The sequence below is a fragment of the Xiphophorus hellerii genome, chromosome 5 (genome assembly GCF_003331165.1).
Source record: "Xiphophorus hellerii strain 12219 chromosome 5, Xiphophorus_hellerii-4.1, whole genome shotgun sequence".
NCBI classification, from domain to species: Eukaryota; Metazoa; Chordata; class Actinopteri; order Cyprinodontiformes; family Poeciliidae; genus Xiphophorus; species Xiphophorus hellerii.
In genome coordinates this window covers 14,064,490-14,089,655 of record NC_045676.1, presented here as the reverse complement: position 1 = coordinate 14,089,655, position 25,166 = coordinate 14,064,490, and the positions used below count along the sequence as shown (strand labels likewise).

Below are 25,166 nucleotides of genomic sequence, written 5' to 3'. Positions count from 1 at the left end.
TAATAACTAATCTGGCTAAAGAAAGGTTAAATAAAATAAAATTGTTTTATTCCGTTTGTATTCCCTATTTGCAGACTCCTTCATCTCCTTATTTGCTTACAAAAAGGCAAAACAAAAAAAAGTAAAGTCAGCATCAAACTTCATGTCTGAAATGAATGTAACAGTCAAACAAAATGAAAGAAATGAGTGCTAGCCTAATATTGCACTATACCAAGCAGCACTGATGCAACTGGAGGTCAAATGCATCACAATGCAAATATTGTGACTGAGTAACATTCATGTGAAAGGTTGTTTGAAGTAACCAAGCAGATAAATTGGTTTAAGGAGCAAAACAAGGGGGGAAAAAAGAAACTCTCAGCCACCGCACTGCCTCCTGTTAAAGATTAAACCTTTTATTGAAAAAAATTCCAGGTCAGCTTATGGCCGCACAAACCCGTCGTCTCCAACAGGGCTGATTATTGAAGCTAACGCACACACAAACACGCACACACAAACACAGCCCGTCCAGAGCAACTGGAGGCCTGTTGTGAGGCGACACTGATGACGCGTGTTGGATGGGATAATCTCTCCAGCTGTACTCTCACCCACAGAGAAGTGAGGCTCATTTGGCCAGAAGACCTCACTCGGATTTTTCCAAACACACTGATAAATCTCCCCCAAGTTCGTTGGCTAGTTCCACCTTACAGAGAGAGCAACTGAAGAAAAAAAAAAGGATTTAAGTTCATCAAACGTCATTCTGGCTCAGGAAATAAACTTGTTTTTGCTGTATTGGAAAAAATAAACATTTTATTTAGTAGAGCACTTGAAATGTAATGTGAGAATCACTCATGTATTTTTTATTTTTATTTTTTTCATTTGAATGCGGCCAGTGAGAGGATTTATAATTGGTCACATTTTATAGCATTGTTGTTGTTGTTCAGAGATAAATGTCTCCCTCTGTCGGTGAAATGTCCATATTACAGTCACATTTTTACTTCAAACAGCAAGTTAGGAGAAAAAATATGAGAAACTAAGAAAAGAGCGTTGAAATGTTGTAATATTAAGCCATCTGTCCTACAATGCTGTACATTATGAATAGAAAATGAATAACTAGATATATGAATAAAAGAATAAATAGGACAAATAAAGATTTTTTTTTAAAAAAAACAGATATTTATGTCACTGCTTAGGCTTCTTGCTTTCCTGATGATCATAAGAGCTGTTTAAATTTAAAAAGGTGGGTTGGAAAATAAAAAAAGCAACAAAGTTACTGCAAAATTGGCACCAAAATAATAGTTCATATTATTTTGGTGCCAAAAAAATAATATGAACTATTTTTCATAGTTTCTTTCTTTTAAATCATTTTGCAGTTTTGGAATACATTTTTCTAGCATGAAATTTTTCCACCCTCACTGAATAAACATACTGAAAAGGCAGAAGGTTGGAATTCTAAATTAAAGTTTTTCCAGCTAATATGAAAATAACTCAAGGCATTTTGCACATCATCTTCACCAAATAGTTGTGATCATTTGATGTTGGTCACAAGCTTCCAAACGTTTGCACTGCAGTGCTTGATGCTGCTCACAGGGAGGCAGTAACACGTAGGTGTCAGTGTCTGCTGCTTGGTGTCGTTTTATGGTGTAAAGCTATAATTATCTTCACAACACTATTCGGTTCACTAAGTGAAACATTATGTTGATTAATTGCACTCAGACTATTGTTTGACGATTTTACGTTTGCGTCTAATGAAAGCATGATATTTAAGACTGGATGAGACTAATGAGACCTATAGCCAGAACATATAATTTAATCAATATGACTATATAGAATTACATCCAGTGTTGTATAGTAACGAAGTAAAAATACTTCACTACTTTACTTAAGTATATTTTGGAGTACTTCATACTTTCCTCGAGTATGAAAATTTTTGATGACTTTCACTTTTACTTCACTACATTTCCGAACTTAATTGCGTACTTTTACTCCGATACATTTTCAATGTGTGGTTTAGTTACTCGTTACAAAAAAGCGAGAGAGAGAAACAAAGTGTTTTGACCCCACCTACTGATTAGCAAGTAGGCTACCGAACAAAGTCCGTAGCCTGCTTGCCTGGGCTTGTTCATCACCTCCAATAGGATACACCTGTTTCGCTTCTCCCATTGTTGGGGAAATCAGAACACAGAAGAGTGCTGCCCGCACTGACGCGGCTCAGGGATTACGTGACACGCAGCGCCGTGCCCTATAATGCACTGTAAGCTATGTAATGTGTTTGAGGCAGTTGACCAAAATCCCGGACAATTTTTAAATTCCCCCCGGACATCTTTTTAGGTCTGAAAAGTAGGACATGTCCGGGAAAAAGAGGACGTCTGGTCACCCTAGTTCAATGGGGGACAGAAGCCATAGCGATAGCAATTTAGACTAAATTTAACGAATATAGGAAAGGCATGCAAGTTCAAAACCACAAACCATTAACATGCGCTACTCTTTAAAACTGGAACAATTTATTAGCAGGTTTCATTTTGCCTGCACTTGGTTGGGTACATTATTTTAAGTTTATTTGACAAGTTTACCAAAATATAAGAAATGTCCTTCACACTTGCCTTGTTTTACTTTTTACTTGTACTTTTCATTACATTACTTGAGTACATCCATTTTTACAGTAATTTCCATACTTAAGTACAAGACGTTTCAGATACTTTAAGACTTTTACTCAAGTAACATTTCAGTCAGTGACTTCGACTTTTACCAAAGTCGTATTTTGGAGAGGTACTTGTACTTTTACTTGACTCTGAGATTTCAGTACTTTATACAACACTGATTACATCATTTATCTCATTTCAACAAGTGCAGAGAAGATATATTTTTATAATGTTTTTGCATTATGGTAATTCTCTGAAGGATTATCAGAGTTGTTTTTTTGCTAGTTATTCAGTCCACCTTAAACTCTCAAAAATTTTAATGCAACTTCCAGAGTTTTAACATGTTGAAAGAGAAGATTTGTAAAATTGGTTTAGTAAAATAACATTTGACTAAATTTGCATAATTAGTAAAATTTTGAAAGGGAAAATTCCAGAGCTTTAGCATGTTGAAAGAGAAAATTAGTAAACACAAATGAATAAATAGAAAATTAATAGTAAAATGGGTTTGTTGCATTGGCCACAAATGTAAGTGGATATGATTCATATTTAATGACATTTATAAAGTCTCTTTAAGTTTGCTCTAATAGGTTAACTGGTGTTTTACATGCATAAAAATCAAAGTTTTTTTTCGTTTTTGGTTTATTTTTCCCACATATAAATTCTCCTTTCAGTTACCTTGGCTTGTATTTTGAACAACAGTGATTTATTTAAATGCTTAAATGTAATTATTTACAACATATTTCCATCTCTTTTTTCTCTCTCTTGTCAAGCCCCATGTTTAGGGAAGTGCCTGCTAAAGGTCGGCATGGATTTTCTCTGCTCATTTAACCAAGACGATCATTCACCAAACAGGTCCAGTCAGACACAGACAGGGTTATGCAGCCCATAAATATCTGTGACCTGCTTCTGGTCTGTGCATTGGAATCAGCTGCAGAGCAGGCAAACAAGCAGCCAGGTGAAGCTCAAGGGGATCACTTGTGTTGAGCTCAAAGGGAAAAAAATTTTTTTGTATTGAACTGCAACATTAGATGTAAAAAAATAACTGCAAAGTAAAGGGATTTTCACCCAAATTCTCACTAAAATATGAAACATAAATTGAATATTTTAGGTAAGTTCAGAAATATGGGTGACTTTAAAAATTGAAAAATAAAAATGGTGTTGACTCTTTGGAGAAGGAGTTTGAGTGGCACAATTCTTGTCAACTAAGGACTGCATTAGTTTTATACTTGCAGTCCTTTCTCCTCAGTTTGAGTTTCTTGATATCTGGTGTCTTCAAACTGTACAACAATATGACTTATTTATTTGCCACCATGAAGAATATTATTTTTCTTCTTTTGTCAGCTGACCAATCAATTATTTTTTTGCAATTCTTAAAGCATAATGTGTTCCACCTTGGGAAAAAAACAGTGGTTCAAATGCACCCCGGTCACATTTTCTCCAGTGCAGATCATGTCGTGCATTTTCCTGCACATCTTTCACAGTGGGTCCACCCTCCTTCATTATCATATTGTTGCCATGGCGTTTCAAACTCAAGGCAGGAAGCAGAGGTTTTCTGGGTTCTTGTTTAAGCTGCATTTCTTCGTGTTGTTTCCACCAACCGTCTTCAGAGTGACAACGGTAAGACTTGCAATGCAAAATTAAACAAGTCATTGCACTCTGTCCAGATTACTACTCTCATCTTTTTTCACAAGCTTCACTTTTTGAAATGACTTTGAGTTTCGGTCTGTTGAGCATGAAGTAAACTCTTTGACACTCATTAAATCACTGCGGCCTGATATTTGCTGATTTATTCCACAGGCACTATCCTGGACTTTAAGTGCATGTCATGGATCTCTGGTCTGCTCTAGCTTATGTTTTTAAAGGGAAGAACTGTAATAAAAGAGGATTATGCTCTGTCTTTTTTTTCCTCTGCTGGCTCTGTTTAATTAAAGGCTAGTGGACCTTGCATGTCTCTATGTAAAAAGAAAATCTGTTTGGAATTTGGATGCAGAGATGTACGCCCTGCTTGCATGTGTGAATCTGAATGCAGACTGGGAGTAGACCTGGTTTAATGTCAGAATGAGGTGAAAGCCAGTGTAGGTCTGCAAACAGATTAGTTTAGTGGGTGAGTTAGAGACAAGCCTTCGTTCAGGATTGGACTGCAGCTCTTTATTTATTCATGCAACTTTATCTGCTTAATTGTACCATGAGGAGCCCACTTACACACATTACAGTGTCTTGCAAAGGTATTCAAACCTTTCAACACTTTATAATGCTACAACCAAAAACTTTGTGCAACTTAAACTTATCAAGACATGGTTGTCCACCCAGAGTGAGAAAGAGTTAAAAAGAGAAGCAAGCAAAAGACGAACGGTAACTTTGAATCCAGCAGGACAACGACAGTAAAATTCTGCCTGAGCTCTGCTGAAAATATTTGCATTGAACCAGGTCCTCATGTTTTGAATGGTCAGATTCAGTTGCAGACCACAGAATCTGTTACAAAACGTTGAAATTGCTGATCACAGACGCTCTCCATCCAATAAAACTGAGGCTGAGCCATTTTGCAAAGAAGAATAAGCAACAGTTTCTCTAAACATGCATAAAAAAACCACTTGATTTAAAAAATTGACTTCACGGTTCAGCTTTGCCATACTTTGCGTTGATCTGTAAAATGAAATCCCATTACAGTTCATTTAAGTTTGTGTTAGCAAACCTGTAGAGAGGAAAAACTGTATGACGATTTTTGCACAGCCTCTGAGGCAGGACAGTCTCACACTGACACGGATCCGTAGGGTGGATCAGATGTCTGCCCTGCCGGATTCTCTGGAACTTAGTTACCTTTGCAGCTCCGCTGTTTGCTTTCATTTAGATGCTTGACCAATGCCAACAGCAGGCTGAAGGAGGGAAAGCATAAAGACTGTGAGCTGCTCTCAGCAGTTCCTGACCTGTGTTTTTTCTGAGCTGATCTTTGTGTGTAACGTGAGCAGCCGACGCTGGCACACTGTTCCTCCTGTGGTACACTACAGATGGCTCCAGACAGGATGTAAATATGAGCTCTGAGAAAGAGAAGGCGATTATCATCTCTCGTCAAGAGCGAGGCCATCAGGATAACAAGCAGCAGCTCTCCTCTCTGCTTCCTCTGCCTCATCTTCACTCAGTGTCTCCTGGCTCAGGTGAGACTTAATCTCATAGTTAAAATAACGAATGAAATGTTTTGTAGAGTGCCGCAAAGTTATTAATCTAGAAAACAAGTCGGTTTTTCTCAAATTGTTCATATGAAGAAAAGGCAGCAGTTAAAACGTTGAACAAAAGCTTTTGTTGGCAACTGAAAGAGGCGGATATGTGTGCAGCCTCAGGTTGCAGTCAGCTAGCCGATCTGTGAGCATCAAATGAAGGAAAAACAAAGAAAACTGAAACTTTATCCTAAAGTTTGACTTTCAGCTGTTTTAGTGTACACCTTTGTGACACTGGACAAACAAGACTGTGTAATCTACACAGGGCCCTCTATCCTGAGCTGGTCCAAATATTTGGCAACCAAAGTATTTTTGTTGGGATTTTGTGAAATAAACAATTTGCAACTATGCCACTATATTTGTGTTGGTCTGTCAAAATTGAAATCAATTAAGATCTATTTTTTTAAGCATTTAGTTACATTTAACAACAAAAGTGAAAAAACGTTTTTAACTGAGGAAAGTTAATTCTTCCATCCCACCTCCTATGACTGAAATAACTTCAGCGAAATGCTTCATACAGTTTCAGGTGTGAAATGTTTGAGGGGCCTCTTGATGTACAGCCTGTGTCAAGTCCCATCACACATCAGCTCAAAGAGTTTAAGTTCAGGACTTTGACTAGATCAAGGACTTTCTAACTCTTAACTGTCAGCTTTGGATCATTTTCATAATGCAGAATTCATGTGGGATTCTGTGATGTGAGCTTCACAACTATGAGGTTATTTTCCCAGAACACTGCATTTGGTTTGTTCAAAACATGTCTTCAGTTCTGTTCTCCTAATAATTAAATTCTTGATGCAGAGCAATATTTTATAGACATTGGTCTTTGTCTATTTTCTCTGTGAAGCAAGGACTTAATCTTTCTACCCCTTAGATGAAAGTTGTACTTGTGCTGTCTCTTTCTATTTTTACATGATTGTACTGTGATGTAAACATGTGTAGGCCTCCTTAACACATTTTAAGGTGTTTGGAGACTTCTCTCAGCGTTTTGTGACCTGCTTTCAGGGTGAAGCTGCTCGAATGACCTGCTCTGCTGTGTAAGATTCAAAGAGGACAAACCTCCTTCAAAATGCTGAGTAGTGATGTAAACATGTGCGCTATAAACGACGGCGTGGTATTTTACCCAGTTCAGGCAGGTAAAATTACAACTAATCCCAACTAATCCCAATCAATCTGGCATTGTTCTAATTTATTTCTCACCAGATATGCTGTTTTTCATTTTAGAATAAACTTTCATTTTGTCATGTTTTATTACTTAAAATTTCCAGTATTGTTGAAATTTATATTAAATATTGAAGTGTCAAATAATTTTAAAAAACAATCTGTAGAATGACACTTAATTGTGCCTGACTGCACACTGAAGTTTGTGGTTACAGTGTGATTATATTTCCATGTTCACCTGATGCCTCAAAGTGTTTTCATTTTTCTCCACTGGTCCGGCTGAACACTTCCACACGTTCCCATCCCACCATCTCACAGCTGTCGTCTTCCTTGTCCCTTCGTCCTCAGCCTGCCCTCCATCAGATCAGGTCTTTCTCCAGGCAGCAGCCATCTTTCAGCAGCTTGGCAGAGTGAAGCCGGAGCCTCATCAGGTTCTGCAGTATGAAAACAGGACCGACACGCTACCTCTCAGCAGCGATGACAAGGCCACACAAAAACAAGCCTACCAGCTCGCTTTCAACACCCTCAAATGTAAGACTTGTTTTCTGAAGTGAGAAATCCGAGGTAAAATTAGGACCAGGGTTTCTAGATGAAGCATTGAAGGCTACAGAATAACATGGTAGCTAAATTAATTTTACCTCCTCTCATTACCGTCTCCTCAGACCTCGACGACCTCTGTGCTGGCGGCTTTATCTCCATAATGAAAAGCTTTGGCTGCAGGACGCGTCAGCTCCAATATTTGCTTGGTGAATACTAACTTCAACATGCAATCTGTAGATTAAATGGCATGTAGTCGTTCATTTGACTTCTCCGTGTGAGAGCAAATCACTTGAGCTGAAGGTGCAGCAGATGTCTGGGTGAGAGGTGATAAGAGGTGCAGTTGGCATGAATATAAATCTGCTTTATGAGTGCTTATGAGCACTTATATGAGGTGGGTTGATTGGACAGAAAACGTAACTGTATAATAGATTCTGTTGAAGTTGGTCACCCGGGAAAATATGGAAAAGTAACAAAATGAAAGCCTTTGTGTTTGTCCTGATGGACACAAGTTGTGATGTATTTTTTTTTAAATCACCCCAAACAAGCTTGATGAGAATAAAGTTCAGTTGGACATTTGATTTGTGTGTCCTACCTGATTCTTGCAGGGTAAAACAGGATGTCGTGTTAATCCTAAACATTAAATTGTGATGAAGGTCTTGCACCAACAGTGCCTGGAGTGTCTAATAATCGTTAGGATCGAACTAAAACACTGAACTCCTGAAGCTTTTGCACTTACTATCTGCCCAGCATCTGATTCACAAAGCAAATACCGATTATTAAATAAAGCCACAGAGGATGCCATCATCTTCAACAAGTTGATGTTACAGAGCAACGACAAAATCAACAGAAACAAAGTTCGAAATGTTTCAGTTTGTACCGTTTTTTTTCACACAGCGATATACAGTACATATTCAGTGTACACTGTATATATGAAATGATAAATTGCATTTCTTCTTTTTTCTTTTTTTTTTTTACCATCTTTGCATCCTGTTATTTTCACATAAAAACAGCATTTCTTGTTACACACAGAGTGGTGATCATTGGTTGGAAGTCATGCTTACTTCTGTGACAGTAAGCATGACTTCATTACAATTTCACTGGGCAAGTCCTTTAATTGGAAAGGTTTCATGGGCTTATTCAGTGTAAAATAATTCAATACAAGTTTGTTTTTTTTCCCTCAGTGCCCTGGTCCTGGTTTGAGCAGAACTTATGTTGTAGTTGTTCCTCCATGAGTGTTTTACATCTACCTCTGGCAAACGACGAGCTTTATTTCTACATGCCTCCATGAAGCTCTTTTTAAATATGAGCAAACTGTGTCAGCAGAGAGAGGCCACTGTCTCCTTGCAAGGACTTTTTGAATCATACAGATGTATAAACTTCAATTTGCTTTTGTTTTGCACATTCGACACCTTTGGTTTATCAGTGTTTAGCTCATTCCTGGTTAGCTCCAAGGCTCAGCTAGCAGCAAGATGCTGAAAACGTTTTCTGACAATAACAATGAGGTAAAAGGTGTTTCACACTGAATTATTAGTTCCTGATGAATGCCATGTGCTCTGCAGACTTTGCGTTCATATTAGCTGCTAGTTCTAAAAAAAAAAAAAGGTGAGTAATGTAGTTTTTAGTTTATTTTCTATGTATCACCTGATGTTTTCCCCTCCTAGACCAAGATTTACTGGAAGCCGTGATTTTTGACAGCTTCTTCCACAAATCTCAGAACATCGTGAGTCTCATCTGGTTCAACTTTTCAGTGTCCACCAACCCAAATCTGATTAAAAACACTGACTGACTGTGCATGTGTAGGTTTTCTGCCGTCAGATGAGGAAATGCTGGTGAGACCGGCAGGGATGCAGTTAAAAGCCTATTTGTATTCAGATCTTATGCAGTCTGGCTGGTTATGGCTGACGAGCGATGCATGCGAGAGAGAGGATGACACACTCCGCAATTTGTAGACTGTAAATTACATCATAAAACAATGTGCAATGACACACACACTGATAAAGTGAAGCAGCCCACTTGTGTGTAGTCATGTTTGTGTGTATGCCTGAATGGTAACTTTATTGAAGGATGGGAGACATGCAGTGAAATAGGCTGAGGTGTTGTTAGCCTGAAAGTGAGACCATAAAGGCACCACAGATCCCTTTATTATTCAGCACACAGCATCTATATTCCAACCTCTAGACACACATGCATTCATTTTCTCTCCAGGTTAGGTGTAACCCAGTTTCTTTTTTTTTTTCTTTTATTTCACTGGAGCAGATTTATCTTCCTCAAATGGAGGCCTGGCCAGACAGCACAAGCCCAGACGTGCAAGGAGTTACATTTCTGTTCCCACTACATTCAATACGTCTCCTAGAAAGACAGAAAAAACAATTAGACAAATACAAAAAAATTTTACATGAGCCAAAAAGAGATGTCTAAGTTATTTAGAAAAATTAGGGAAATGGTTTATAAAGGCAGTTTTGCAGAAACTAAAATTTAACAAAATACTACTGACAATCACCAAGTTGATATTTTATTCTGATTTTGTAAACTATTAAGAGATTTTGACCCTTTTTTATTCCTCCTGCCATGCAGGGAGGAGCCCCTGTAGGGAAGGCTTTTATAATATTAGCAAAAAAATCTAAATTGGTGCTTCAGAAATTCTTATTCTGTTACCAGTAACTAACAATTATGTGTTTTACAGTACAGCGACTTGCTGCCATTGGCAATGGTGATGCTGTATGACTTCCAGGACAGGAGGTTTTTGCTTCGTCGGCGTCCAGCTGAAGGAGAGCAGAAGGCTGTCGCTGAAGTCAGAGACCTGGAGAAATGCCTTCAGAGGTGTTTGTTTAGAAGTGTCATATTAACATGTAATATCAGCATGCTTATAATCGTAACGTTGGCGTGGTTGTGTTGATGTTTATTTCTTCCAGATGGAAGGTCAAACTCGCTGCATCTCTGGCTCGCTTCAGGGTGAAACACAGCCTGCGGAGCGTCTCCTGTTTTCTGTCCGATTCCCTCAGAACCAAAGAGCACAGGGCTAAATCCTTACCGTTCTACGCATGGGTCAACACTTTAAACTCCAGGTACAGATTTCTGATTTTGCTTTTTCGTCTATGGCTTACGTGTGCAGATATGGCGTGAAAAGAATAGTTATTGGGAAATTTCTACAACCCATGGAAGTTGAAAGTCCAAGTAATGTAAAAGTTTCCTTTTTTTTTAACCTCATCCAGTGATCAAAGAATTTTCTCAATGTTTGAGAACACATGATGATTTAAATGTAAATAAGGCAGAGGCATGTATTAGAACATAAAATATGACGATGTGTAAAAAGTCAGTAACAAAATTTCACATAAAAAAGTGAAAGAAAAATTCAACCTTTTAATCCATTTATTCAGTAGGGAAAATTCTAAGAAATCACTGTTAATATAAAATATGTGATGACATTGTTTCCCCTGCTAATAGTGGCATGTTTGCCAGTAGTTATTAATAGGACACTGCTTAGTTTTCCTTTTTAACATTTCACATAGAGAGAGTAAAAACTGATCGTCCTCCTTTGAATAATCTCATCTAAAGTTACTGTTGTTTCACACCGGAGCACAGCTGTTTGTTGCAGAAAAGCTCAAAGGTCTGGCTCAGTTTAAAACTTTATTTTTTCCCCTCTTTACTGCAGTCTTGATGAAATGTGCGAAATCTTACGAAGTGCCAACCTAAGTGAAGTGAAGAACATGGCTGACCTCACAGGTTCAACATTTTCCAAGGACCCTCTCTGTCCAGATACGCTCATTTTCTCCCGCAGCCTCTGTAAACCTCTTCAGAGCAGCGCCCTCACCACCACACATGTGCTAAACATCCAGGTAGAAATGTCTGCACCGCTAAACATGTTAAAACTGCTTTTTATTTCAGCAGCACAGGGCAGCTGTAAGCACTAGCAAAGAGTTCTGCAAGAAAATACCTTTAAAAAAAATTTGGTTATGAAGAACAAAAATATTTTCTTTCACATGCTGAAAGTGTGTATTTTTCTACTCTTTATTTCAGTGAAAATTTTAAAATTAAAGCCTTACCCTGTAACCAAATGAGGTTAAAATTCAGGTATAATAATCAGTGTATAATAGGATAAACATCACAAATAGTTTTATGAGTTTAAAAGATCTCTCTCTTTACCATCTGCTGCAACCTTGAGTACTCCAGAGGTGGTTCATTGAGAACTGATATCATTGGTATAAAGTTCTAAGTTATTTTACACTTTTTTGAGGGCAAAATAAAAGAAGGTTGACAAACATTCTCAGTTCCTTGAACAAAAAAAAGAGAAGCCAAATGCTGAACCCAGTTTGACATTCTGCACTTTTTTAAATTGAAGCTTACATTTAAAGTTGTGTAATTTTATTTTGGTTGCACATCGCTCTGTTATGCTGAATAAGTCAAAATAGGAAAGCCCTGCATCCCTGTAAGAGGAACATGTGCATGTTTTGTATTTTTGCAGGACAGGAGTGTGTGTTTGGCAGTGAGTGTGTCACAGCCTGTCCTGTTTGATAGAAGGGACGTCCTGGTGGTAGGCTCCTTCTCTGCTCTGACCGTGGCTCACGTAGCCGCAGCAGCCGCCGCTCGGTCGGGCCGAGTTCTGGTGTGTGGCGCTGATCACACTCCTGTGCAGACAGAAGAGATGAAGAATCTGCTCTCTCAGATGGGAATCAAAAGTAAGAAACAATTCAGTTCAGCTTAATTTATTTATAAAGTGCCAACGCAGAACAAATGACATCTGAAGGTACAAACAGCATCAGCTTTTTATGAATCAGTTCAGTGAAAAATTTACAGACTCCTTTACAGATGTATTTTGCTTTGCTTTTTTGTCACATGCAAATGTTTCTGATCATCAGACAAAGTTTAATATCAGACAAATATAACCTGAGTAATCATAAATGATCATTTTATTTGTTACAGAAGATAAATAGGGTTATATCAACAAATAAGGAAAAAATGAATACAACACCTGAGAGATTAAGTAACATCTATATTCAGTAGAGTTTTATGTCACGCAAACAGCTCATTGGGAAACCAACTGTTCAGGCTAAATAGTTACTTTTTTTTATTTTTCATGCTGTGTTTTAATTCTCATTAAAACACATTTGATACAGAAATGTACAGAAATGTACAGATTTTGTCGCTGAAACTACTCCGTTGGTAAACAAGTGCATAAAGATCAAGCTGAAAATTGGTTCTTTTAGTGTTGTTTCACCTTTTATGTTGGAAACACTTATACATCAATCTTAAGAACAAAATCTGAAAATGGTCAGGATTGAAAATGAGCGAAATAGCATCCAAAGTCCAGCAAAACTTTGAAACATCTAAAAAAACCAGAATAAATATTAGTTTTATTTGGACCTATCAAAGTTTTTATAGATCTCTCGTTCTATAAATCCCAGTACATTAAGTGTGTGTTTTAGTTTATCTGATTTTTCTTTTTTTTTTCTCTGATTTTTAGTTTTACAAATAGCATATTAACTTTTGAGGTTAAGACCGATGTGGTGGTGTCGTCTGGCAGGGTCACAAACTCCGTGGGAGTACATCAGACAAAAAGCCGTGGAGCCGTGGGTATAACCCACAGCTTAATGTGACGAGGGGATAATGAAGTCTGAAGCTTAACTTGCATTTGAAACCTGCATATCAAGTTGCCAGATCCTGCTCCATTGTTGACTTGAAAGCTTTGTAATACCCAGTGCCAAATAATTCTCAAAATTAACTCTAAATAACTTTAAGCTATTAACGACTTTCATTAATAGCACAGATGTGAAGTAACTAATCCGTCTACTAAATGTTTCACACTGCATAGGTTTTTTTCTGTTTTAAAATCATTTTGATTTTTCTACACTGTTGTAGATGTCAAAGTCCTGCCAGCAGCTTTCTGCAGTCTGAATGAGCGGGACATCGCTGTGCAGAGGTTAAAGGTCATCATAGTTTTGCCTCAGTGCTCGTCCTCTGCCCTCAATGACCCAGTCACCACAATGCACAGTGAACATGGAGGTATACATTTGAAACATTTCTGTTTGATCTTTAAAGGTAAATATAATTGTAGAGGGAGAAGAACCGATAATTTTAAAATAATTGCAGTTTATGCTAAAGTTATGACTGAACGCTATAGCAGCAAGTCAGCTACAGGTATCGTTTGTGAGCATAAAGTTTAGTAGATAACATGTGTAGTTCAACTTTAGATTTTACTTTTTTATGTACCAGTTAAAAGATTTTAATATTAGTTAAAGGAAATCCCAAATGAACAGGAAATTATGTGTTTTGACTTCCCTTCCAACCACATGTGCAGAATTAGCTTGACTGATTTTTTATTATTATTATTATTATTATTATTATTATTATTATTGCCAAACAACTGGTTCCAATAGAAAACATTACTGACATAGAATTTTAATTGCAAACTTGTAATAAAGTTTTAATGACTGAATTTCTGCAGTTCAGTTAAAGCCTTACAATTTAAACATGGAATGTAGGAAATTACAGGCACACTGAGCTGGCCATAGAGTCCCGGTTTGCTAGGTCTCTCAGACAACATTTTCATCAAGGCCAGCCACTGTGCTAAACACTGATGTCTGACTTTGGTTCCACAACAATGAGACCAACTTTTTTACTGAGTTTTCAGCTGCTTTGCAATGGTTTTCTTTTTTCCCATATTACTCAACGTTGAGCATAAAAATGATTGCATATGTAAGAAGCTATAAACCCCAAACGCTGATGGAAATGAAACAAAAGTTGGCAGATCATTGTTTCAATTATAGACGGGGATGAAGAAACTTCAACTATGTTCTTTAGAGAAATTACTTATTTTATAAATAAGAGGTTCAGTTCAACTGAATTTGTCAAACTCTGTTTACAGACTGGAACCTACTGCCAGATTTATCCCACGACTCGATTTCCAAAAGCAAAATCTTCTCTCTCACCACCCAACAGGCCCGGCTGCTGGCCCACGCGTTGTCCTGTGAGTATAAACTGTGATAAACATAAGCACAATGACTGCCATGTAAACACTGTGCATTTTAAATAATCAACAGTTTATGCCAGGTTAAACATAAATATGCCTCATAAACAAAAGAATATCTGATGTTCTAAAGTACATTCATAGCTATTATAAAAGCCTTGTGATCACAGCACTTTGGATCTTTATATTTGTGCGTCATGTTAGTTCCAAAGGTCCAGACGGTGGTCTACTGCACACGTTCAGTGTGTCCTGAGGAAAACGAACAGCTGGTCGGAAGAGTGTTGGAGAAAACACACACTCACCCCAAACTGTTGCCATTCAGGTACAAATACTAAACCTGCTGTTACATGGTTTCTTTCCACCAGTGGTTTGTCACCATGAGTCCCCTGTCCTACATTCAAATTAATCGGCTAAGCTGCATCACTAACAGCCAGTCAGACTCTACGTAGCTCTGCTAATGAGCTCATATTGGGCCCAGGTGTGCAAAGCCAGAGAGACATCTAAAAGTTGCAGGACATCCGGCCTGGAGGACTGGAGTTTGAAATAAGGACAGGTTGAAATATAAGTACTTAAGCTACTTTTTATTTACATGAATTTAAAGTTGCTTACTTTGCAGATCTAATCAATTTCGGATTTGGTCTAACATCACTCTTTTATAACAAATGTAATATTTCAGTTGTGTTGTGGTCACCTTGTCTTGACATATTTTGCCAAATGCTTGTTAATCGTTCGTCTTTTCCCTGGCTTGTGCGGCGCCTGGCTCACATTTACTACTGACAAGATCTCCCCTCTGTATGAATACCCTGGGGTTTCTTTTATTCTCTGCCAGACCCTCACAGTTCTGAGCTTTATCACAGCTTGTCTGGGCAAACTCATGCCAAAGTCTATTGTGTCATTTCCTCCTTCAGCAGCACACTTAACCAGCAGCTTCTCAGCTTGAGATCTTAACGGTCTACTGGGGGAAATGTGAATGTAAAAGCTCAAAAAGATAAAGAGGTGCCAGACCATTTAGACATTTATAAACTAAAAGCAAGAGCTTAAAATACATTTTTAAAGAAACGGGCAGCCAGTGAAGAGAATACAAAATTGTATCAACTAATCCTGTTACTATATTAAATTTATTCTTCTTAGTTTATCGAACACAAATGCTTTCCTTTCACGCACCCATGCAGTAATTCAGTAACGATATTCCTATGGACGGCGGCCAGGCTGTTTAAATGTTACCCAACTTGTCTCTCAGGGTGAATGGGCCTATTTTCCCTGATGACTCTGCTTCAGGAGATGAAATCGACTCCAGGTTCTTCAGGCTCCAGCCCTCTCAGTTCACCAATGGCTGCTTCATAGCCAGACTGTCGCGGCAGGTGAGAGACGGAGGTCAGAGAAAGTGTGAGATGTGGAAATGAAAAATGTAGAGGTGAAGGTTGCGGCGGAGATGGAAGGGAAGCGAGGATTTTGTTGTGTGCGTGTTTGGTGTGCCGGAGAATTTATATCAGTGAGAGTGTGTGTCTGCGTTTGATTACTTTGCAACAAGACCTTTGAAAAGTGCTGAGGCGGCACTCTTTTACTGTCTGCTGGGAGGTCAGTCAGCTCGTTGGTGTGCAAACGCGCACACACTAATGCAGGGAGCTGCACCGCAGAAATACTGCAGCACTATTTCAATACTCAAAAAATAAAAAAGGAGACGAGATGAAGACAAAATATGTTCAAACCTAGGATACGTTTCAGTGCCTCAGAGCAAAACTAAACGGATTATTCTCTGGCATTCATCCCTCCTTCTACCTTTCACAGTCATGTTGCATCACGCCGTTGCTTCATCTGCTTGTCCCCTTCTCTTTCTTCCCTTCTTCTCTTCACTCATAAAACAAGACAAGTACCACAGTAGGAAATGAGATGCTGCTTTGATCCGCTGCAGCTGGGGGAAAAAACACAGAGCCTGAGCATCAGCACAGAGAACAATCCAGGAATTATAAGATGTAATGAATGTCATAAGTGTTGGATACGTCACTGAATCTACTTCAATTTAAAACCGGCTGATGAATTGATACTTATAGGGACAAAACCCTTATGTTCATTAAAATAAAAAAAAATGAATGAATCTCACACTGCTTTGCCAAAGTATTCATACCCCTGCAGTAATATATCATCCATCTGTAGTACTGCACTGCTTTGACTAGAGATCATAATTGGAAATAAATACAAGAGTTTGCCATATTCGAACCATTAAAATGTTGTTACACTTTATGTTGGAAAAACAGACCTGAATGTGTCTTACTGGGTTTTTAATGCAACTCAAAGCAGTGTGTAGTTCTGAATTGGAAGTAAAAGGATAAGCGGATTTTTAAAAAAATCTTAAAAATGTAACATCCACTTCTATTTGTCCTTTGCTCTCTCCTGTGAAAATGAGTTTGTTGACCTGCTTGTATGATGGCAGCATCCACAGAGCAGGATACTGATACCACCGTGTTTTACAGCTAGGATGTTACGTTCCAGATGATGTGCACTGATAGTTTTCCAACATGTCTGGTATCAGGTAGCAACTGGTTGCAATGGATTTCATTCAGGAGGATCAGAGAAGGTATTGCTGAACAGATACATGCACCAAATCATTCTAATGTGTAATTGCAAAAAAATTTTAAAAATCAGATCTCTTGAACAATTTTCTATTTATGGTGTTGAAGTGACAAAATGTGTTCAAGGGGTATGAATATGTTTGCAAATATGACACTAAGACTCCTGCATCCCCTCTTGTTGTTGTCTAATAGTTATTGGAGTCAGATTTTCTTACTGTAGGCAATGGCAGTATTGCAAAATGTGAGAGATTTCAGTGAAGTATTAATGTTTTTGTAAGTCACTGTGCAGAAGCTGATTTATTAAAATAAAGATGGGCTAGCTGGAACTGTCTGTGCAGACACGGTCACACATGCCAAGTGAAACATTATGGCAATCCCAGTCAAGCAGGTCTGTGTCTGGACAAGCAATAATTTCATAGCCTCAAGTGCTGCATTCATGTCTACAAAGAAGAAGTCTCCTAGAATCTCCATCTCAGTCCCTGGATTTAAATTCAATTGAAAAACGCTGCTGGAATTTAAGGGAAAAAACACAGCGTCATCACGCAAACCAAAGGATGTTAGTGATACATAACAATCGGACATGTGGGGGAGACTCAAAACCCGAAAACAGAAGCAAAATATTCTCAATGACAAAATAGAAATTTTAAGCAGGCTAGGTTATTATTTTGACAAGATAATGATTTTCTTACCAGGATTTTAGAGTTGCCTCGTATTTAAATTTAAGTGGTACAAGTCTATGGCTGCCAAGGTGGAGATGGGCAGAAGGAGTAGACCAACGAAGAAATCTGAAAATTCAAAAACCGATACTAAATACATCAACTTTCAATTTACGGATGGCAAAATCCCATCAGAGCAGCAGATGGTACATTCACATCTGGGACTGTTCACCGCTTCCCACAGACGCACACAGAGAGGAAATCCTGATGAAAGCTGAAGAAAGCATCTTGAAAAGCATTTGCTGTGCATATGGACGCATATGCACAGGAAATGAACTGAAAAAATGGCCCCAGAAGGAACAAAGTTGACAAAGTGTGATCAGTGATATGTGAGACCACATGGATCCTATGTCTGTTATGCAATTTGAACAGATTTTCCAAAATACCAATTTGAAACCAAACAAACACCTAGATCCTGATTGGTTTTGCTGATGCAGATTGGTTATAGTCAATTCATTGAGCTTATTGTGAAGCCACACCCCAGTAAGCAGGGGTTATGCAAATGCACTCCACACTATTCAGATTTTTAGTTGTAGAAAATTCTTAAAACAATGTATCTTCTTCCACTTGACAATTTTAACCTACTTTTGACATTCCTATGAAATACATTTGCACAGAACGAATGTAAAATAAGATCTTCAGAAAATCTCACACAATTTGCCTAAATTATAGGTAAGACTTTTTGCATTTTTTAGGCATTTTTATGTACTATTCAAGAAATACCCCCATGTTCCCGTATATGAGTACAAAGTAGTTTGCTGTCAAGTTGTAAAACGGAAGGATGGTGAAACAAAATGGAAACAGATGGGTGAAGCAGAATCTGACCACATTAACATTTAACTCAGAGCCTGATGAATACAGTTTCTCATGATAGAGAAACTGTATTTAATATTAAAGGTGTATGTAGACGTTTTTTAAATAAATGTAGTGATGTTTAAATCTTCTAATCTTGTCTTTATATTTTCAGGCGGATCCCACAAAGGTAGAATCAGTTCAGGATGTGTTGGCAAGGGCGGCAGCGAAGGGTCTCTTTGGTGGCATAATTTCTGAACCATCAAAACCTGCAAAGAAGAGCAAAAGGAAGAAGAAACGAGTCGCTTCGAGCACCAGCAGGCCTTCATCTCCCTCCAGCCAGGAGGAGCCTGAGGCAGCAGAGATCAGTGATGGAGTAGATCCTGCTCCACCTTCAGAAGATGAAGATAAAGAGGGAGAAGAAAAGGAAGGTGAAGAAAATGAGGCTGAAGGGAAGGACAGTAAGACCAAGTCAGAGAAGAAGAAAAAACGAAAAAGCAAAAGAAATCAAAAACAGAGCAGTGATGCAGCAAGCCTGAAAAATCAAGCTAAAGGGCAAAAGAAGAAAGCAAAGAGAAAAGTAAATCCATCTCAGCACAGCAAACCGAGGCGGATACCACGTCTTACGCTGACCTTAATGTCTGCTGAAAAACCCTCCAGACACTTGTCTCCAATCACAGCTCTTGCACACAAGATCAGCGGAAAACCAGTAAAGAAGCTGGAAGAGGGCTCAGCTCCAGTTCTAGAAAAACATCTCTCACATGCTCAGTCTGCTCCTCAGACGGCCTCTGAGAGGAAAAACATCCAACCCGAGGAGGAAGAGAGGAACCTGGAGAAACAAAGGAGCCGATCTGGAAACGTGAGGAAAACACAGGGAGCGCCCACGGCTACAGGTCACATCCTGCCGCCAATCTCTTCTCCGAGCGGCTCCGTCGCCCGGCCGCAGTCTCCTACCTCCAGCCATCAGTTAGCATCGTCATCCTCAGCCTCCCTGAGAGAATTATAAAAAAAAAAAAAAAAAATGGACACACACACACACTTTTGCGTGGCTATCTTTGTGGGGACTTTCCATTGACTTCCATTAATTTCTACAGCCTAAACCGTACCCCTATCCTAACCCTTACCTTAACCAAAACTCAATGCACACCTTAGTCCTAAATCTAACCCCTGACCCAAAAACAGCGTTTCTCCTTGTGGGGACCAGGTTTCGGTCCCCACAACGTGGTATGTGTCAGGAAAATGGTCCCCGCAAGGTATTACAAACAAACGCACACACAGTCCATCACACAGTTGTCTGACTTCAGAAAATACTCTCCAGCCTTGAAGACCTGAACGTCTTGTTTTACAACTGATGCTCTCCAGCAGAAAAAAAAATCCTAAAACAAAATGTCCGATAGTTCATCATTCCTCTCTGCTGTCACCACATGCTTGCTCAGGGGGAGCGATCACTGCAAAAGTCAGTGACTGAATGGATTTGGCTGAACTTGAACGAAGAACTGGTCCGCATTTTATTACAACTGGGCAAAAATGCTACGTGATTGAATCTGAACCTGCTCGTGTAAGTAGATGTGGATCTGTCTGTCTTTTAAAGTGTTTGGTGACATTTGTTGTGAACTTGGACTAAATAAATAAAGTGAATTATTTTTAAGATCATTTTAGACTTCAGATTATTTTTATGTATCTCACTCCCTGAAAAAGGTGCGGTACAACCCAAGCAGGCTCCTAGTCCATCACAGAAAAAAAAAACTCTCACCAACTCAGATGGGATTTTTCTCCCAGCAAAATTCTACGTTAAATTAAGGAAGAAATATAGAGCAGCTGTCAAAATAAGGATCTAAAAGAATGACAGAGCTGCTCTGTACTGACTGCAAACAAAGGTGTCGTCCTGCATGCTGAGGACTGACCCTGTAATCAAAAATATTCAGATCTTAATAAAGACTAACAGATGCCTCAACCTTTGACATTTATTAATAGAAGGTGACAGAGCAACTTTTACCACTGAGGAAAAATCTTCCGCTATTATTGTCAAACGTAGGCACCAGTTTATTTCTACAGATTTCAAACTAAAATCATCTTTCAAATCTACCTTTCAATGAAAAGAGATTAAAGAGAAAAAAATGGAATACGTGTGGTTTAATTCAAATAAAAAGAGACCAGGAAGAGTGTTTTATGCCATTTATTCTCACAATTGGTTACATTGCTAAAGTGTACAAATTGGTGAGCAGCAAACGGAAGCTAACACATCCATCGAATGGACGGTGGGTGTCTGTGTGAGTTTGACAGAAAGGCTGCAAGTCCACTGCTGCTGCCCTCGTCCTCCTCTTCCTCAGTCTGACGCTCTGAGCAGCAGTGGACCCTCAGCGGTAAGTGATCACTGTACAGGGTGAAGATATATTCCTTTATCTGCTTTGTTTCTGCGAACCGGGAGCTTTATGTGACGTTTGAAGAGTTGACTGGGGTCTGAAATAATGACAGCATCGAGAGACTTGCTTCCAACTAATAAAATCAGTTTATATACCTTTTATAAAATAGAATAAATAAAATAAAAAATAGTTTTGTTCAATACACGCCGTCTCTCTTTCGACCATGCAGCGCTCCTCATGACTTTCCTTTTTCTCCAGATCAAAAGAATGCATAGATAAAAATCGCACAGTTAATTTCAGCATCAACTAAAGTGTAAAAATGTCCAACCGCCTCCTCGCTTTTCATTATTTGCTCTCATATTTTCCTATCTACAACAATTTATATACGTATTTTACACTTTGGCCATTTGGTATGATTCAGAAAAGGCTTTTTTTTTAATAACGTATAAGAAAATAAGAGACATTCAAAAATAAAGGCATAGCTTATAACAATGATAAATGTTACACTGGGTGGGTTTTCTGTACACACAGATGTCATCTTATTCACATGTCAACATCCTTCTGCAAAAAAGGGAAATCTGCTGAATTTTCTCATCAGTCTCTGTCACAAAACAAGTTCCTTTTAGTTGTGTGAATTCACTTTAGAGCTACGGGCTACAAAACAAGAAAGATGCACCAACACTCGTGTCTCGAGTTAGTACACCACACAGAAACTGTTGACTTCTTCCAGCAAACTACTGACTTTCACTGAAGCAGTGTGTGCTACTTAGGTTTTACGTTATTATTGCATTACAAGCACATCAGGCTTTATTTTATGGAGTCATCGAGGAAGACAGAGAAGTGTAAGAAGTAATATTAATGAAAAAGGTATTAGTATTTTAAAAATCAAAAGTTAGAAATAGTATGGCTAATTTAAAACCAAATAAGCTCAACAGCAGCAAAGGGCCAAGGTTGTGGATCATCTTTACCAAACGGACCAGTCATAAAGCAGTAATATGTGTTGGTGTGTAACGATTTGATATATGTAATAAATCATCTATTCGAGATGACACATGATACTGAGACGAGGATTTAAGTATTTTTAGGAAACTTGGGAATTAATATTTCTGTGCGTTATACAGAAAAACTAATTGACGTTGATTACTTTAGTTTGAATGACAAAAAAAGGTATAAAAAATTATGTTTGTGTTTTCTCAACTGAAATGTCCTAAATTTTAAAACTTTGGGATGAGACCATCTGCCTTTTCGACATGGCCAATATAAAAAAAGAATAAAAACCAAAGAAGAATTAAATCAAAGGCATGCTGGTTTATTTATCAATCAAATTATATTTGCTATAGTGTCAAATGTGTAGAATGGCGGTCTTATTTTTCCTATGGCATAAAGTCTTCCAATTGTAAAACAACAAAATGCAGATAGTGCACATGAATATGAAACCATGAGAGGTGCTAATAAATAGTTTATACAGGTTACTTTCACTGAGATTTGTATTGAAGGCAGCCATATTGGACAAAAACCAACTTTCTCAGTAGAAAAGAAATTCTGACTGCAGGGGGCGCTGTTGTGGTGCTTCCAAGTGGGAAGTCTATAAATCACGTGACGCTGTGCTAGACCGCCATGACACAGACTTTTTCCTTATAGGAGCGACATTGGTCGTAATAATTCAGCGACATCTCACTGACCTCGCTTCACGCTGCTCGGACATGAAGACCAAAACTTTGGAAAAATGAGTCGACAAATCCTTTAGAGTGGGATGTTGAAGGATTTAAAACAATTTTACACCAACTCAAAACAAATTAATCTTGAGTCATAGAAACCCTTTAAAGAAAGAAGCTCCCGCATCTGATGCCGTGGGTGGATTTAATGTCTCCACGAAATAATTTCATCATTTACCCTTGAGGCTTAAGTATTTCATTAAACCTAAAAAGTTTAAGAATATAGTCAAAAGCCAACAGTTTTTTCCTGGTGGTATACTAATTCTTTCATAGGACATTTGATCTATAACAATTAGTCTGCTAAGCCTCAACCGCCTGAATTCATCTTGTATCACCTGTCAGATCTATGAGTTAATTGTTTTTAAGCAACGTTAACACAATTTGAGTAAAAAAAAAAAAAAAAAGCCAAGTTTCTGGTGCTGTGATTGGATAACGTTTTGGAGGAGGGGCTTAGCAAACTGTTCTGAGGTTTAAGGTGGAATAAAAGATGATCTTACATCCAAACATGTCAGCTAAGTATGTGACAGTTCAGAGATAGACAAGGGAAATAAGGGGATTTGTGTTTTTTTGAAAACATACCCATGGCACTGGTGAAAACAAATTCAAAAGAAAATTTTCTTAAACAAAAGCACTCTGGCCTGTGAAAACAAATAGCAGCGCCAGAAAGTCCTGCTCGGTTTGAGCCCCTCCAACGTTCTGCTGGGTTTTCCTTTGAAAACCGAAGGCTGAAATAAAAAACATTCCTAAAGTCTCCTTTCTCATCCTCCAGGTGATCCACCTTTATTAAAGGACCCAGCGTCTCCAGGGAGTGAGGTGGGACTGAAGAGAAACTATCAGATTTCCCTCCAGCATACTGATGTCTCCTGTGTTTGAAGCAGCAAGTCTAGCACTGAATACCAGTGAGGGAAAACTGTCCCACAGCTCTTCCTCTGATATGGCTATTATCTGTAATTTCTTAAAAGAAAAAAGAACTAAAGAAAAAAACAAACAAAAACACAGGAAAGATATGAAGGATGATTCCGGTGACGAGGCACCGCTCGTCCCAAGGCCAAAAAGTATGCAGCCTTCTGATTTTCCTCCTCTTGTCTCTGAAAGCAGCAGCACTGTTTCCACATCGTTTCGAATGGATCACATTTAGATAAAACAAAAAACAAAACAAAAAACAACAACTTCATGCACGCTCAGCTGAACAGGTTGCACTGGAATCTCTCAAGTCCGTAGCAGCTTCCTTTGTTCATCCAGGAACAAGAACATCATGGCTTTTCTCGCTCGTTCTCTCTCTTTGTTTTGTTCTGACGTTTAGATTTACTAAAGGACGACGAGAGGGAGAAGAGCCACTACAGACTAAACGATGACAGGGGAGTGTGGCCCGGTGTGGAGCTTCATGCTGACAGGCGCAGACACAGATACACAGAAAGCATGGAGAGATGAGCGTTTTGGTCAGCGACGAGCTCGGTCTTGGCACGAGTGCTGTGCTTGAAGGAGCGCCTCCTGCTTCTTCTTCAGGTTGTTCCCTCTTCTCCTCGTGCCGTTACTGACAGAAATGAGTGTCATGTACACGACTATCTTGGATGCTCCTGTTTGATTCGGAATCTTTTTTTTTTTTTTAACAGCTACTCGACTGAGAAACGCTTAAGATTTGCTTCCAAAAAAAAACAAAAATAAAAGCCACTGGAGACTCCACCACATTCTACTGCTGTTAAAGTCTGTGATGGAGACGGGGTCTTGGCAGCAAAGCGGTGATGTTTCCGTGGTGACTGAGAGCTGTGTTGGGAAGCCCGTACCGGCTCGCTGCCGTTACTGCGGCAGCTCTGTGACGGGTCTCTTCTGTTTGAGGGTGTCGATGAGAGACAGGACGCCTCGCTTCACGCTGGTCGATACCCGACGGGAAACGGAGTCTCCAGGGGGCGACGAGCCGCAGGCCTTCTGGGAGGGCGGCCGGGCCACCAGACACTTCTGATACCGCAGCTGAGAGACAAAAAGAGAGAGAACACAGAGGAAAACTGTAAATAACGGAGAGTTACAGCTGCTGAGTGGACGGCGGTGGAGGTGTGTGAGAGAAAGACGGAGAGTCAAGGAGGAAGCTGGACTGGCGCAGGCTGCTGACTGTGATCAATAGTAATGACTAACGATTCTTGCCACCGTCAATCTGCTTCGGAGCGTGTGAGTCTGTGTGTGGTCATATATCCAAAGTTCAGATGTGTGATCAATGGCCTCGCCTGCAGTGGACCAATCTCATATGTCAGCCAGCAGACGGAGAGGTGCAGCCCAAACCGACGGGCTGGCAGAAACGCCACACATTGCAGATGGTGCTTTTGGGTTGTAAACACAGCAAACATAAGGACAGAATAAACACACTGTGAAATCATTAGCATTCATTCATTCACTCAAGATTACTGTAAACAGTAATTATCACCAATGATGATGATAAGTTAAATAAAAAATATTTTTAAAAATTACACACAGTGCCTTGCTGTAGTATTCATATCCCCTTGATGGTGTCAAGTTGTAACTACAA

At 38.9% G+C, this 25,166-nt stretch overlaps 2 protein-coding genes across 9 annotated transcripts in view; one reads left to right on the top strand and one right to left on the bottom strand.

Annotated features, from left to right (window-relative positions):
- The first annotated feature begins 3,709 nt into the window (after positions 1 to 3,709).
- On the top strand, positions 3,710 to 19,666 carry LOC116719388 (putative methyltransferase NSUN7). Of its 2 annotated transcripts, none has more exons than XM_032561889.1 (13): positions 3,710 to 4,235; positions 5,624 to 5,770; positions 7,337 to 7,519; positions 9,190 to 9,248; positions 10,212 to 10,348; positions 10,441 to 10,593; positions 11,181 to 11,364; positions 11,991 to 12,204; positions 13,385 to 13,528; positions 14,391 to 14,492; positions 14,697 to 14,814; positions 15,733 to 15,853; positions 18,746 to 19,666. In XM_032561889.1, the coding sequence occupies exons 2-13, from the start codon at positions 5,647 to 5,649 to the stop codon at positions 19,574 to 19,576; spliced, it is 2,370 nt and encodes a 789-aa protein (XP_032417780.1). In that variant the 5' UTR covers positions 3,710 to 4,235; positions 5,624 to 5,646; the 3' UTR covers positions 19,577 to 19,666. The 2 variants fall into 2 exon arrangements, with proteins under 2 accessions (XP_032417780.1, XP_032417781.1); XM_032561890.1 differs by lacking the exon at positions 3,710 to 4,235 and adding an exon at positions 6,833 to 6,963 and having other exon boundaries at positions 5,666 to 5,770.
- A 1,064-nt stretch (positions 19,667 to 20,730) lies between these two features.
- apbb2b (amyloid beta (A4) precursor protein-binding, family B, member 2b) overlaps positions 20,731 to 25,166 on the bottom strand; it is a 55,666-nt gene continuing 51,230 nt past the window's right edge. For all 7 annotated transcript variants that reach the window (XM_032562347.1, XM_032562348.1, XM_032562349.1 and 4 more), the window contains one exon: positions 20,731 to 24,616. In XM_032562347.1, the coding sequence (XP_032418238.1) occupies positions 24,446 to 24,616 (171 nt within the window). In that variant the 3' untranslated portion in view covers positions 20,731 to 24,445. The remainder of the gene's footprint in view (positions 24,617 to 25,166) is intronic.

Coding starts and splice junctions, on each gene's coding strand:
- LOC116719388 (XM_032561889.1), top strand. CDS start 5,647: ATGAGCTCTGAGAAAGAGAAGGCGATTATCATCTCTCGTCAAGAGCGA. Junction 9,249..10,211: donor TCCACAAATCTCAGAACATC/GTGAGTCTCATC, acceptor TGTGTTTTACAG/TACAGCGACTTGCTGCCATT. Junction 12,205..13,384: donor CTCTCAGATGGGAATCAAAA/GTAAGAAACAAT, acceptor ACACTGTTGTAG/ATGTCAAAGTCCTGCCAGCA.